General features: G+C 46.8%; 1 protein-coding gene across 2 annotated transcripts in view; it reads left to right on the forward strand.

The window, feature by feature from the left end:
- ELFN2 (extracellular leucine rich repeat and fibronectin type III domain containing 2) overlaps positions 1 to 15,885 on the forward strand; it is a 188,117-nt gene extending 172,232 nt beyond the window's left edge. For both annotated transcript variants that reach the window (XM_082265787.1, XM_082265788.1), the window contains exon 2: positions 12,212 to 15,885. In XM_082265787.1, the coding sequence (XP_082121913.1) occupies positions 12,595 to 15,012 (2,418 nt within the window). In that variant the 5' untranslated portion in view covers positions 12,212 to 12,594 and the 3' untranslated portion in view covers positions 15,013 to 15,885. The remainder of the gene's footprint in view (positions 1 to 12,211) is intronic.
- Positions 15,886 to 16,138: the final 253 nt, after the last annotated feature.

The raw sequence follows: 16,138 nt of genomic DNA on the forward strand, positions 1-16,138 counted from the left end.
TTATATATTTACACACACACAGTACTGTGCAAAACTATAAGGCAGGTGTGAAAATGCTGTACATTGACAGTGCTTATAGAAATAGAAGTCTTAATAGTTTATTTTTTTTATCAATTAACAAAATGGAAAGTAAATGAACAGTAGAGAAATCCAAACCAAATCAATATTTGGAGTGACCACCCTTTTCCTTTAAAACGGAATCAGTTCTTCAGTTCTTCAATAACGGCCGCCGGACCCACTGATCAGCTTCCCCTGTGGTGAATGGGCACGAGCGCCCCTGCTAGCGGTCCCACGAAGTGACGTACAGTTACGTTGTTTCACGCGACAGAGCCAACCTGCCACAGAAAAACTGCAACGGGCGGTCATTAAGTGGTTGAATATAGTGTTTGAGTTGTCCCCTTATGGCACTTTTCCACTGCAAGTACCGGCTAGTACCGGCTCGGCTCTACTCGGCCCTGCTTGGCCCTGTTTGCTTTTCCACTGCGGTACCGCATGGTATAGGGTCGGAACGGTTCGGTACGGTATAGGTTTGCTTTTCCACTAAAGTAGTACTAAAGTTAAGTGGGTGGGATAACAACGGGGTGGGTGTGATTCTCTGACCAATCAGTGGCTAGTAGTGACTGCATGCAAAGGATTGTGGGATATGGTACCAGTTTGGTACCTGTTGGAACCACAATCGAGTAGGTACTGTTTTTTCAGAGCCGTACCGTACCGTACCGTTCGATTCCATGCAGTGGAAAAGCAAACCTATACCATACCGTACCGAACCGTTCCGACCCTATACCATGCGGTACCGCAGTGGAAAAGCACAAAAGCGTGCCGAGCCGGTACGGTTCTATGCAGTGGAAAAGCGCCATTAGTCTTCCTGTAAAGTGGCACATCTGTACTGTGTATATAACCTGCTGCAGAAAATATGCTGACATATATATAAAAAAAAAATTATATTTAAACTGCCGGGAATACAATACCATTGGCGGCAATGCAAAAATGTTAAAAAACCGGCATGGGGAATCCCCCTCAAATCCATACCAGGCCCTTTGGGTCTGGTATGGATTTTAGGAGGAAGCCCACACCAAAAAAAATAAAGAAGAGCATGCAGCCTGGCAACCCAGGAAAGGGAGGGACGAGTGAGTGCCCCCCCCTCCTGATACATACCAGGCCACATGCCCTCAACATGGGGAGTGCTTTGGGGCAGGGGGGCCCCCACCCCAAAGCACCCTGTCCCCATGTTGATGGGGACAAGGGCCTCTTCCCAGCAATCCTGGGCTGTGATAGTGGGGGTCTGCCACCCCTGCACCTGTGGTAAAGCCCCCCTTGATGTTGAGGACATATGGCTTGGTATGGTGGTTCAGGAGAGGGGGTGCTCACTCGTCCCCCCCTTTCCTGGCCTGTTATGTTGCATGCTCAGATAAAGGTCTGGAATGGATTTCGGGGGGACCCCACTGCATTTTTTTTACGTGGGGGTTCCCCTCAAAATCCATAGCATACCCAAGGGTCTGGTATGACTTTTGGGGGGAACCCCTTCCATTTTATTTTTATTTTGGAGTAGGCCATTTTTTTTTTTTTTTTTACTTTTCTCTATTGCCAACAATGTTTTTCTTTTTCATTAAGCTGTTAGTGGGGAAGACCGCTGACAGCTGATGACTTATCAGTTGTTAGGAAGCAGTGGCTGGCTTCCCGGCCCGCTGCTAACAACCAGCTCGTCACTGTGCCCTGATTGAGCAAAGCTTTGCCCAACCAAGACTTAGAATGCACACAAATTTAGGTGTTCGCAAACAGGCAAACAGGCAATGTTCGGGCCGAACTTATGCTCGGTCTGAACTGCTTGCCTAATACTATTTAAGAGCTATCTTCAGTGTAAAGAAGAATAAGGAGTCCTGGAAGTGATAGTTTGGTCCTCACAGAGCCCTGATCCCGACATAATCAAATCTCTCTGGGATTACATGAAGAGACACAAGGATTTGAGGCAGTCTACACAAAGAACATCTATGGTTAGTTCTCCAAGATTTTTGGCTCAACCTGCCTGCTGAGTTTCTTCAAAAACTATGCGCAAGTATACCTAGAAGAATTGATGCTGTTCGAAGACAAAGAATGGTCACACCAAATATTGATTTGATTTAGACTTCTCATCTGTTCATCTACTGTCTATTTTACTGCATTCTGCCCCTCTCGACCGACACTGCTGTCTCTTTTTGTTATTGGAAACTGAGTGTGCCTGGCTGGCTAGCTAGCTGGGACCACTGGCTCTATGGTGAATTGTTGCTGGATTACTTCAATACAAGTTTTATATTGCACCTGACTGTAAATTATTTCTGCTGCACTACGCTGCACCCCACTTACATGTTGATGTGAATTTCCACTGTGTGTGTGTGTATATACTGTATATATATATATATATATATATATAGTAGACTGGGGTGATCAAACTCAAGCGGTAGGTGCATTTGCATTTGTTAACGAAGTCATATCTCTCCTTCTATCAACCCTTCTAACCTTCAATCTTAGGCTTCTAAGAATACCTTTGTTTTCTTGGGGTATTTTGGCTTTCTTGCCACCTTTCTCTAACTTACTGATGCTGTCCTGACGCTGTAAGGAACCTCCTCTGCCAACCCTCATTTGTACCAACTTCAACTACTCTTGGTGTACCTTTGGATTCATTAACCCTTTTGTGGTTATTCTTGGCAACCAATACCTCATTTGCAACCATCAGCATGGATTCACACATTTCCCTGTTACAGTTACCAACACTGTCATTATTTTCTGTCAGAGTGTCCGGGTACCTCAACTTGAACCTCTTTGTGGGTGATGGGCAGAATCCCCACCACTGCCGCTGTTCTATCAGAATAGCATTATCTATCAGATTCTGCAACCAGAAGTGATGTTCAGACAAGACCAACTTACTGCGCATGCGCCATGCGTTTCAACATGGCTGCTATGCATTCCAATAGGTTTCCTAAAGTGACAGAACACGAAGCAGCAGCGGACATCTTACACCCACGCAAGTCTTGAATTTTACATTTATTTTAGCAATGAACTCCCCTTATAGACTGAAATAGACTATTTCACCGCGACCGACTGAAATAGTCTATTTCACTATATAATCAGCTTGTCGCTGAGCAGTGCGGGGTGTACCAATATGGCCATTGCCATCTTTTACATGCAGGTTTCTCTCTATATTTACTATTGTACAATAATAATAGAAATTTAATACTGATATTCAGTAAATATAAGGCGAATTAACTGCTAAAATGAATCTAAAATTCAAGACTGGGTGTAAGAAGATGTCCATCGCTGCTTTGTGTTCTGTCACATTAGAAACCTGTTGGAATGCAGAGCGGCCATGTTGGAACACATGGCGCATGCGCAGTAAGTTGTTCTCATCCAAACGTCACTTCTGGTTGCAGAATCTGTAGCTGTATTCTGACAGAACACCGCATCTGTTCTAGGCCCTTCCCTCTCACAAGGTATAGTGGGTGAGACACAATATGCGTCATGTACCAACCTCTGCTCAGCCACACCTCCGCCTGCACCAGCAAGACGACACCCCATAAACACCATCTTCTAACACTTTTTCTGCCGCTGGAAGCACATCTGCAGAGAACTGTGAAACCACTTTCCACACAAGTAGCCAACATTGCAGTAATCAATACCAATTTTTACCAACATTGCTTAACATTGCCTATACCACCTGCCTCCACTGATTGGTACTATGCAGTACAAGGCTTCCCAATCTGCGGTGGAGACATCCAGGTATGGTGAATGTGTTTTTACAACTTCCAACATTTCCAGCAATGTATCAGTTATCTCTATACACCCCACATTCAAACTCTAGGGATTCTCCTGTTATTATCGATGTGGAGGGGCTCACTCACTAATGCTTGAGAGGCAGAGACTTTTAAAGAGACCTTCACCTTTCTAGAAGTCCCCAACACAACTTGCAGCTCCTCTTGAGCACTGCCACATGCATGTGTCATACTAATCCTCTCATTTTTAGCAACACTGGGCTTTTCAAAGTCATTATCAAGTATTATGTCATTCTGACACTCAACACTGCTCATCTGCTGGGCTGTGGACAAAACCTCTGCCAAGCATGCACCCTTATTCAGTTCCTCTTCCTCTGCAGCAGCCACCACACCGTTGATTAGTGACTGCTCTGCTGACCCTGCATTTGCCATAGCAGCTGTCATGTCCACCCCTTTGTTACACATAAATGCTTCATTAAGACTCCATTCACACCCAAGCGTATCGTTTTCAGGCTTTTTTCAGGCGATTTTCAGCGTTTTTTGCAGGTGTTTGGAGGCAGGCATTGACATCTAACAGAAACACCTGTAATCCACCAAAACAGAAGCTCATGTACTTTTTTGAGCTTCAGGCATTTTAAGACTTCTGAGATGAACGTCTTATGAGCTGAAAAACGCTCAGGTGGGAACAGGGCCTTATTAATTTTGCTAAATTTTTGGCCACACCCTCCCAGTATATCCACTCTATGCTCCAGTCGCCAATGCTCTTCAGCAGGTGTGAACAGGGCCTTAATAATGCTGCTAACATTTTGGCCAGACCATCCCAGTATATCCATTCTGTGCTCCAGTCGTCAATGCTCTACAGCACTGTTCCATCAGCCCAAGCAGACACCGGCAGACAGAGTGGCTTGGCAGCAAACATGTGCTCAAGTCACTTTTAACCACATCAGACTCTGATAATACATGCTCCACCATTTAAGCAATTTTTTCATTGTGTTCCACCAGAGCAGTATCAGAGCTGTCCTTGACCACTACTGGCTCAAACAGAGGAAGACCTTGTGAAATTTCCAGGGACAAATCTGCAGCACTGCCTGTAGTTGCCATGAGAGACATCAAATTATCAACATTGGCAGAAATACATTCCTCATTATCATTTGTGACTTTCACAGTCCAATTACCAGCTTGAGCCTGTGGGACATTTATTAAATCACTTTTTACCTTATAAGACACTCTCTCATCCTTCGGGGTGGCTACACAGTTGTCTTGGGAAACCTCAAGCTCAGACACCACAAGCTCCTGGGAGATGTCCAGGGACACTTTTGTTGCACCTGCCATGGTTGCTAGGGACAATGGCATATATCTCTCATTGGTCACCTCTGACATATCTACTTCAACACTCTGATGAATCACTCCTGCCCCTTACACAGAACAGTTTTCCCTCTAAGGCTGGGTTCACACCTAATGCAGACGCAGCTCACAGCAGGGGTCTGGTGCGTCCTTGTTCTCTGTTTCAGGGACAAATCAGCCCCAAATTTTTGGCTGAATTCAAATCTGAAATGGAGCCAAAGACACACAGGGCCCCTGTGCAATCTGCTCTGCAGCCACCAAGGAGATGTGTGAACCAGCTCCACTGAGGGTTGGTCACAATCTCCTGTCATGCAAATTGGATGCGGGGAAACCCTAGCCTAAAGCCTAGTACACACGCAACGATTATCGGCCGACAGGTCGTACGTCTTTTGTCCAGAGTGGTGTTTTGTTGGTTGGAATGTGCCTAGACTGCACACGAATTTTCTCGCCCCACAAAATTCTACTTCAAAAGTGATGTCATGTGTTGGTTTGCTTTCTTTGTGTTCTTTCTTCTCTGAGCATGCCCAGTCTTGCTCATAAGATTTTTCCCTGTCAAAATCTGTACTGACCGCACGAAAATCGGCCGTGTTTTGACGGCGGACAAAAATTTTATAGCCTGCACACCAGATTTTTTTTGGCCGAAAAGTCGGAGTCGGTTGTCGGAAGCATCATACTAACAAGCCGAAAATCGGCAGATCGGTCGTCGGACGAAAATTCCCTGCAGATGTTCAACGCGTGTGTACGAGGCTTTAGACACCAACACAGAGGAAAATATATCACCATTTTCATACTTGTTAGTACACACCCTTGTGTTTATCTTTAACCCTTGCCTTTCTGCTACAAAGGGCATTGCATTGAGACAAGTCCTTAACAATCCTCAATCTTCCTGTAGGTCCTACTTTAAAATCTGCATTGCCAATACACAGGGTATTAATTTGCAGCAAGTCTCTGAAAGCAGATTTTCTCATTGGACTTACTCCCACTTCACATGACCAGTCTTTCTCACATTTGTAACAGCCACAGACTTACCATTCTATTTGGCAGGTGCTGAATGCTGCAATTGAGGATGTTCTCCCTTCTTTGCTAGCTCTCACAAGCTAATGCCCCCACATGCACCTGTTTCAAGTGGTAGGCATGTTTACAATGATTTGCGCCAGTCCAAAACTGTATTTTACGGCATGGCAGCCCACTTTTATTCAATAAACAGAAAGTTAATTTGTACATCAGTTGCCCATGCAGGGGTTTCTTCCACATAACATGCATAAAAAAAATGTCATGCCACCTGGCTCACCAGTTGGTAGCACTGTTGCTCCTCTTACCAGTCCCTTTGACTGTGTTGTCCAGCTCTCCTGGAACACTGGGCTTTCTGCAATGCCCACCTCTGGCCTAAGGATTGCTGTTCTCCTGATTCCCTTGATAGGAGCCAAAAACTGACTCCTGGAACTGAGACCTGCTGGCTTCTGGCCAGGCCCTCTGACCCCTCTATGAGACCTCTGTCTCATGGCTTCTGGCTGGGCCCTCTGACCCCTCGATGAGACCTCTGTCTCGTGGCTTCTGGCTGGGCCCTCTGACCCCTCGATGAGACCACTGTCCTGTGGCTTCTTGACTCCTGGCGAGACCTTCCAACTCCCACACTGGCAGCGGTAGGGTTGCCACCTCATCCCTTTAAACCAGAACACATATTATTTACACAGGTTCTGAGGCTAATATAATGCACATAAGGCACTTAGCGAGTTTAATTACCACCTTAATCAGCTCCAGAACCTGTGTAATTAATGTGTGTCCTGGTTAAAAGGGATGAGGTGGCAACCCTAGACAGCGGTCTCCAAACTGGAAACTGTCTCCAAACCTGAGTATATAATGACCCAGCACACCTGCGTAGTCAGCCAGGTTGCAGACATCTAGAAAAATCTAGTCACGGGATGGAATGTCTTGATCCAGAACTACAGAATCTGGAGAAAGCCAAAAACACAGCTATTTTCACTCAGAAATGATAGTTCTGAATCTTGCATTAACCCTAAATGTGAATCCTGTGTCGAATTTTCCCACTGTCACAATATATCCTGTATATTTTTTACAAAAACAGTGCTCAACATTTTTCCCACTACAAAAGGACAGCTGCATTAATTAATAGTCTGCATAAATGAAAAAGACTAATTATCATACCTGTTAATCTGTAATGAGACCTGAAAAGCTTGCAGAGCTAGGCTTACCATAAATGGCTAAAATTAAGTAATAAACACTTCTGTTTTGTACTGTTGCCTGCTAGCAAGGAATCATTTTTTCTCTCCTTGCACAAAACTAGTAATGATTACAATACAGGGGCTGCCACTGCTGTCCTCGTTCTAAAAATGCTAGTCTCCTAGCTGTCTTTGGCATTAATACTTCCCAACACACACACACATCAAAAGCAACCATGCACTACAGGCAAATTAGAGTCAGAACATGTAATTTTCATACTTTTTTTTTACGGTTAGTTGGGGTTAGCGACAAAGTCAATGGACCAGAATGACAGGCAGGGCTGCTATCAGTGGGGGACAGTCCATACACTTCCGGGGGGTCATGGGCATCCCAGGGGGGTCAGCCACCCAGCAGGACAGGGAGAAGGCAGGGGAGCTGCATGGTTGCACACCCTTTCTATATACATGCACTCTAGAATCTTGATGTGAGTTCTGTGTCTTTGAGCTCACATTGGGCTCATTACTACCACCTCTGGCTACTTCCTGCATGCGCACTCCTCATGTGTGCTGCCTGTATTGGCTCCTCTCTGACTCTCAGGGACCTGTCAGCTTTGTGGAAACAAGATCTGGGACTAGGAAGACCACCTATACAAGTAGGGATTGTGCGTACAAGTGAAGGGAGGGGCCTGTTTGGGTACAGGGGAGGGGGCAAAGCTGTGTGTGCGTTTACAGATGTGTGTGCATATACAGATGTGAGGGGGACTGGGTGGGGGGGGGGGGGTTGTCTGTGTACAGGAGTGAGGGGGGGGGGGGTTGAGTGCGTATGGTTGTGAGGGAAGGCTAAGTGCGTATGGTTGTGAGGGGGGGCTAAGTGCATACTGTTTTGGGGGGCTTGAGTGTTTATGGTTGTGAGGGGGGATGAGCCCGTACAGGCACAATGGGGGCTGAGTGAGTATACAGGTGTCAGGGGGACTGAGTACGTACAGGTGTGAGGGGGGGGCTGAGTATGTACAGGCGTGAAGGGGTGGTTGAGTGCATAAAGGTGTGAGGGAGGCAGAGTGTGTACAGACATCGGGGGGTCTGAGTGTGTACAGTTGTGAGGGGAGGCTGAGTGCATACAGGTTTGAGTGGGGTCTGAGTGCGTGCAGGTGTGAGAGTGTACCGAGTACGTACAGGTGTGAGGGGGGCAGAGTGCATAAGGTTGCAAGGGGGGGGTAAGTGTATATGGTTGAGAGGGGGGGCAGAGTGCGTACGGTTTTGGGGGGCTTGAGTGTGCATGGTTGTGAGGGGGGGATGAGTCTGTACAGGCATGATGGGGGCTGAGTAAGTACAGGCGTCAGGGGGACTGAGTACGTATAGGTGTGAGGAGAGGTGTTAAGTACGTACAGGCGTGAAAGGGGGGGCTGAGTGCATAAAGGTGTGAGGGAGGCTGAGTGTATACAGACATCGGAGGGGTTTGAGTGTGTACAGTTGTGAGGGGAGACTGAGCGCGTACAGGTTTGAGGGGGGACTGAGTGCGTGCAGGTGTGAGAGGGTACCGAGTGCATACAGGTGTGAGGGGGGCAGAGTGCGTACAGGTGTGAGAGGGTATCAAGTGCGTACAGGTAAGAGAGGGTACCGAGTGCGTACAGGTGTGAGGGGGCAGAGTGCGTACAGGTGTGAGAGGGTACCGAGTGCATACAGGTGTGAGGGGGGCAGAGTGCGTACAGGTGTGAGAGGGTATCAAGTGCGTACAGGTAAGAGAGGGTACCGAGTGCATACAGGTGTGAGGGGGCAGAGTGCGTACAGGTGTGAGAGGGGGCAGAGTGCGTACAGGTGTGAGGGGGCAGAGTGCATACAGGTGTGAGGGGGGGGCAGAGTGCGTACAGGTGTGAGGGGGGCAGAGTGCATACAGGTGTGAGGGGGGCATAGTGCGTACAGGTGTGAGGGGGGCAGAATGCGTACAGGTGTGAGGGAGCAGAGTGCATACAGGTGTGAGGGGGGGCAGAGTGCGTACAGGTGTGAGGGGGCAGAGTGCGTACAGGTGTGAGGGGGGCAGAGTGCGTACAGGTGTGAGAGGGTACCGAGTGCATACAGGTGTGAGGGGGCAGAATGCGTACAGGTGTGAGGGGGGCAGAGTGCGTACAGGTGTGAGGGGGCAGAGTGCGTACAGGTGTGAGGGGGCAGAGTGCGTACAGGTGTGAGAGGGTACTGAGTGCGTAAAGGTATGAGGGGGCAGAGTGCGTACAAGTGTGAGGGGAGCAGAGTGCGTACAGCTGTGAGAGGTGCTGAGTGTGTAGATATGTGAGGGGGGCAGAGTGCGTACAGGTGTGAGGGGGGCAGAGTGCGTACAGGTGTGAGGGGGCAGAGTGTGTATAGGTGTGAGAGGGTGCCGAGTGCGTACAGGTGTGAGGGGGCAGAGTGCGTATAGGTGTGAGGGGGCAGAATGCATACAGGTGTGAGGGGGGCAGAGTGTGTACAGGTGTGAGAGGGTGCAGAGTGTGTACAGGTGTGAGGGGGGCAGAGTGCGTACAAGTGTGAGGGGGGCAGAGTGCGTACAGGTGTGAGGGGGGCAGAGTGCGTATAGGTGTGAGAGGATGCTGAGTGCGTACAGGTGTGAGGGTGCCAAGTGCGTACAGGTGTGAGGGGGCAGAGTGTGTACAGGTGTGAGGGGGGCAGAGTGCGTACAGGTGTGAGAGGGTACCGAGTGCATACAGGTGTGAGGGGGCAGAATGCGTACAGGTGTGAGGGGGGCAGAGTGCGTACAGGTGTGAGGGTGCCGAGTGCGTACAGGTGTGAGGGGGGCAGAGTGCGTACAGGTGTGAGAGGGTACTGAGTGCGTAAAGGTATGAGGGGGCAGAGTGCATACAAGTGTGAGGGGAGCAGAGTGCGTACAGCTGTGAGAGGTGCTGAGTGTGTAGAGATGTGAGGGGGGCAGAGTGCGTACAGGTGTGAGGGGGGCAGAGTGCGTACAGGTGTGAGGGGGCAGAGTGTGTATAGGTGTGAGAGGGTGCCGAGTGCGTACAGGTGTGAGGGGGCAGAGTGCGTATAGGTGTGAGGGGGCAGAATGCATACAGGTGTGAGGGGGGCAGAGTGTGTACAGGTGTGAGGGGGGCAGAGTGCGTACAAGTGTGAGGGGGCAGAGTGCGTACAGGTGTGAGGGGGGCAGAGTGCATATAGGTGTGAGAGGATGCTGAGTGCGTACAGGTGTGAGGGTGCCAAGTGCGTACAGGTGTGAGGGTGCCGAGTGCGTACAGGTGTGAGGGGGCAGAGTGCGTATAGGTGTGAGAGGGTGCTGAGTGTGTACAGGTGTGAGGGGGTGCTGAGTGTGTACAGGTGTGAGAGGGTGCCGAGTGTGTACAGGTGTGAGGGGGGCAGAGTGCTTACAGGTGTGAGGGGGCAGAGTGCATACAGGTGTGAGGGGGCAGAGTGCGTACAGGTGTGAGAGGGTGCCGAGTGTGTACAGGTGTGAGGGGGGGCAGAGTGTATACAGGTGTGAGGGGGCAGAGTGCATACAGGTGTGAGGGGGCAGAGTGCATACAGGTGTGAGAGGGTGCCGAGTGTGTACAGGTGTGAGGGGGGGCAGAGTGTGTACAGGTGTGAGGGGGCAGAGTGCATACAGGTGTGAGAGGGTGCTGAGTGCGTACAGGTGTGAGGGGGCAGAGTGTGTACAGGTGTGAGAGGGTGCCAAGTGTGTACAGGTGTGAGGGGGGCAGAGTGCATACAGGTGTGAGGGGGGCAGAGTGCGTACAGGTGCGAGGGGGGCAGAGTGCGTACAGGTGCGAGGGGGGCAGAGTGAAGAGGGAAAGGAGCCCGAGGAAGGGCATCCTCTAAAACAGACAGGAGAAACGGATAGAAAGATGGCATGCCGTTTGGTGGGTGTAAAATACCATCTGGTAAAAAAAATAAAAAATAAGCCCCTGGGTATCCAAATATGTCTCAGATATGTTTCTGTAAAGCTGGAAGACTTGTAAGAGTGCTTCTCCTTAAAAAAGACATGCAAACTGAATATTTTTTGCTTTCCTACAATTAGCCTAATAAAGCTCAGCTCCCTACTTACTTAACTGTTGTCTTTTTATTCTATAGCCTCAATAGTCACAAACTACAAGCCAACCCCTCCCCCTCCTCTCTGAGCCAACAAACAGCTTTTTTTTCACATTGACACTGCTCTGCAAGCCAACATCTGTGCAGGTTTTTTGACCCTAGCGCTCTTGTTCAAGGCAAAGCCAAACACTGCCTGCCCATGCAGCCATCTATGCAGCCGCTAAATTGCTATTGTTTGTTTTAAGTATATGGCAATTAGAGAATGATAGTTTCTCTCACACAGCAAATAATAGCCTCATATATCAATACAAGGGGAATGTAGTTTCTGTGCACAGCAATGACCTATATTTATCTTCTGTGTGACTGTGTCAGATGTAGCAGCAATGTATCTTGAATTCATCAGGGAGCATTTTCCACTATAAAAACAAAACGAATAGGGGGGGGATCTGGTAAATGCTATGCTTTGTTAATCTTTATTTTACAGTTTAGAAATGCATCTCATTGGTTGGGTATAGTTTTTGTATCTTGCAGTCTGCTATATACTCTAATTTTCATCAGCTTCTACATTCTTCATTCTTTCACTCTCTTCCTCTTTATCTTTCAGCCCAGTGCCTTTGATTACTGCTATATCTCCCTCTAATCTCCCTGCCTGTCTCCCCCTCCTTGGCAGTGTGAGGATCATTTACATATTTATCACCTATTTCCACTTGCCTGACTTTCTCTGCTTTCTAAATTTTCCTCTTGTTATCTCTGTTTTATATCCTCAAAAATCTAGCATCTCTTTCTAACATGCCCGTATTTGACATTTTGTCTTTCTTCTGTATATCCATTTCTTTTCTACCTCCGAGCATCTGTCTTTCTTTCCTTCTCTCCCTCCTATTTCCTTCGCTGCTGACATAGCCTTGTCTCTCTTTCTTTCAGATTCTGGTGGCAGCTGGAGACGGACAGAAACAGAGACGGATTCATCTCTTGAAATCTACATCCCAGGGCACAGAGGCGGCTGGCACACTTATATACACAATCTCTGTCCTCTGTTCCCTGTCACCCTTTCCGTTCATTTTAACTTTCCACGGCTTGATAGAAAAACACTGGGAAACACAAACGAGGAACTGTTGGTCGCTCACGGGGAGCTAGCTGTTTGATCAGATACTATTATTAAGAAGAGACTTGTTCTCATATCCTGTCCCATAGAACATGATGTGCAAAATTTTGTCTCAGACTGTCGTAAATGGACTGCGCTAAGCTAAATCTGCAGTTGGATATCATATCTTCCTCTGGCCCATCATTCTTGTTTTTTTTGCAACATGTCATACTGGTGGTTCTTTTTGACACTAGTTCCTTTCTTCTGGTACCTCCCACCAGGGGCAGAGAGTGATTGCTGGCTGATTGAAGGTGACAAGGGTTATGTCTGGCTAGCCATCTGTAGCCAGAATCAACCACCATACGAAACCATCCCCCAGCATATCAACAGTACAGTTCATGATCTTAGGCTTAATGAAAATAAGTTAAAGATTATTGGCTATGCTTCCCTCTCCCGCTTTGGAAATCTAACAGACCTCAATCTTACAAAAAATGAGATCTCATATATTGAGGATGGAGCCTTTTTGGGACAATCCAACTTACAATTCCTGCAGCTTGGGTATAATAAATTGACTAATTTATCAGAGGGAATGTTGAGGGGTATGCCCAGACTACAGTTCCTTTTTGTGCAGCACAATTTGATAGAGGTGGTAACACCAGGAGCTTTCTCAGAGTGTCCTAGCCTTATCAGCATTGATTTATCCTCTAATCGACTCACAAAGCTAGATAGTATTACCTTTGTCAGTCTTCAAGCACTTATGACATGTGAACTGGCAGGAAATCCTTTTCATTGTAACTGTGAACTTTATGGCTTTCTTGGCTGGTTAGTCAGGTTCAACAATATTACTCGTAATTATGACCGATTGCAATGTGAAAGCCCCAGAGAATTTGCAGGTTACCCACTTCTCAGCCCCAGGCCTCACCATAGTCGAAATGCCAAAACTGTCCTTCAAGCACAGTGCAAGAATGGAGCCTATATACCACGTGAAAGGCCAACACCTTTCATACCAAACTCCTTGCCTGATACAGATGAAAATTCTGGCTATATTCCTGGGGATCTTCTTTCATCTGAGCCAACCCCCACTTCTACCACAGATTCTTCTGCCATACCCACTATTGAAATTCACCATGTAACAGGAAGTTCAGCTACTCTAATTGTCACTATTCCATCTCCTTTTAAAAAGATGTACATTCTGGTACAGTACAACAACAGTTTTGTATACGATGTCACAACATTGAAGCACAGGAAAGAATATATAACCTTGGATAAGCTGAAGGCTCATGTCAATTATACTTTCTGTGTAGCATCCATTCGGAACTCAAAGAGGTACAACCATACTTGCCTGTTTGTTTTTACTCGGTCCAAGGATAAGGAAGAATTTTCTCCCAACACTTCCACCACCACTCACTATATTATGACTATATTAGGTTGTCTCTTTGGCATGGTCATCATTTTGGGAGTGGTTTACTACTGTCTAAGAAAAAAGAGAATGCAAGAGGAGAAGAAAAAATCCCTCAATGTGAAAAAGACTATTCTTGAAATGCGTTATGGCTCAGATGTTGACCCTTGTATTGGAGCTCATTCTTCTCAGAAGCTCTCAGAACATCCTATTCCAATCTCCCGTATATCTTCACTGCCAACATCTGTTGGACTTGGAAGTGGAGGGGATAAAGGAATGTCTTCCAAGCCAATGAACTCTCAGATGGGAACACCAAAAGGTCCAAAGGGCACAAATTATATGGAAGTACGAAGTGGGGAAGGACTAGACAGGAATCAAAGAGGCATGTCAGGAGCAGACGAGGATGAAGAAGACTTCAGAGAATTAGATAACGGTGAAGGCTCAGCAGCTGAAATATCCACTATTGCCAAAGAAGTGGATAAAGTGAATCAAATTATCAATAACTGTATTGATGCCCTAAAACTTGACACGGCTTCTTTTTTAGGGGGGGGGGACCCGGAGCTGGGCTACGATTGCCAGTCAATTCCAGCCAGCTCTTCGGGTCATTTGGAAAGGTTGAGCTTCCTCTCTCCTCCCTACAAGGAGGGTGTCCATCCTCTCCAGCGCCAGCTGAGTGCAGATGCTGCCACAGTGGCAAAGAAACGCTGCAGCATTTCGTCTAGTGGCTCCATTAAGAGTGCCAGAGTTTTTAGTTTGGATGTCCCTGATCAGCCTTTAAAGTGTGACTCCAAATATATTGAGAAAAGCAGCCCCCTCAACAGTCCCTTGGACCGCCTTCCGCTTGTGTCCTCTGCAGGAGTTCACCATTTAGATGTCAAGCCTTCTTATCACTGTAGTGAGCATCGTCACTCCTTCCCTGCTCTTTATTATGAAGAAAGTGCTGATACATTAAGCCAGAGAGTGAGCTTTCTGAAACCTCTTTCTCGTTCCAAGAGAGACTCTAGCTATTCCCAGCTGTCACCCAGACACCATTTCTCTGGATACTCCTCTAGCCCAGAATACTCAACTGAAAACACCCACAAGATATGGGAGCGCTTCCGTCCTTACAAAAAACACACACGAGAAGAGGTCTACATAGCAGCTGGTCATGCTTTGCGCAAAAAAGTCCAGTTTGCCAAAGGGGAGGACTTGCACGACATTTTGGATTACTGGAAAGGAGTGTCTGCTCAGCAGAAACTGTAACTGACACCTAAGAGGGTGCTAAAGGCCGGACAGGGCTGTGGACATGTTGAGAATTGTGGTGCTGAGGCACTGCAGTTTGCAGTTAAAGTTTACATTGGAGGTGGGGATATACCCTTGGAAAAGGAGGGGAGAAAATTAGATTTCTGAGTTCTGCACAGGGAATTTTCTGGCACAGACCTCCTCCCCTTTTTTAACACTTTCCCCCCCTCGTCTCCATACACTGTAGTGGTGACTTTCCATTTATACATTTTGGTTTTAGAGTTATTTTTATGAATAATATTATTATGAAAAAAAACGTCTATAGCCCAAAATGTTGCAAGCTGAATTCAAACCCTAGCAGGGAAGAAAATAGCCATCTCTGATTCAGTCAGTCATGTAAAAAAAATTCTTATATTGTTCTTTCTTCAGTGTTTGTATGAATTGAAGGCAATTCTTTGTGACATAAATTGGCTGTGGATCTGCAGTTTAATGATACAGGGATTTATATTCCAAGAGCTTTGGAGAAAAGGCTGCTCTGCTTACATTAATGATTACAGTGACCTTAAATGATACCTGTCATCATAAGATAAAAATAACTATTGCTATTATATCAATACTGCAGGGTGCACTGGTATGGTAACTATCATAGCTAGGATAAAGAAAGGACCAAGTGATCGTAATAAACTGTAATAAAGCGAGAGTAAGATCTCAAACTGAGAGTTTTCAGGCATGTTCCAAATTTCAGAAGAAATTAATCTATTTGAAGTCTGCATGCTGCTGGGAGGAGGTGTGATTACAAAGAATTGGGGGAGGAATACGCTTTAGCCTAGATAGGAATTGTTTCGAAAAGAAGTGGCTAACTCAGCATAGTTTTTGACATGTTATTGAATCTGTATTAAAGGAGAACTGCAACCAGGTTAAATTACATAATATTAGATTGTGTGCACTTCAAATATTGTTTTTCCAAGCAACAAATCCCAACCAGCAGCGCATACAGTAGGCCTGTCCATTGTAGGATCATGGCAAGTATTATCTGCAATGATTTATGATTCTGCAAATCACAGACAAGTCAGTGACTCAGATGGACTACAACAGGTAAAAGGTTATGTGGCGTTTTCCATTTTTGGCTGGCGGCGTGCCACAAAAA

Source organism: Pelophylax lessonae (assembly GCF_965119305.1).
Source record: "Pelophylax lessonae genome assembly, chromosome: 8".
Lineage (NCBI taxonomy): Eukaryota > Metazoa > Chordata > Amphibia > Anura > Ranidae > Pelophylax > Pelophylax lessonae.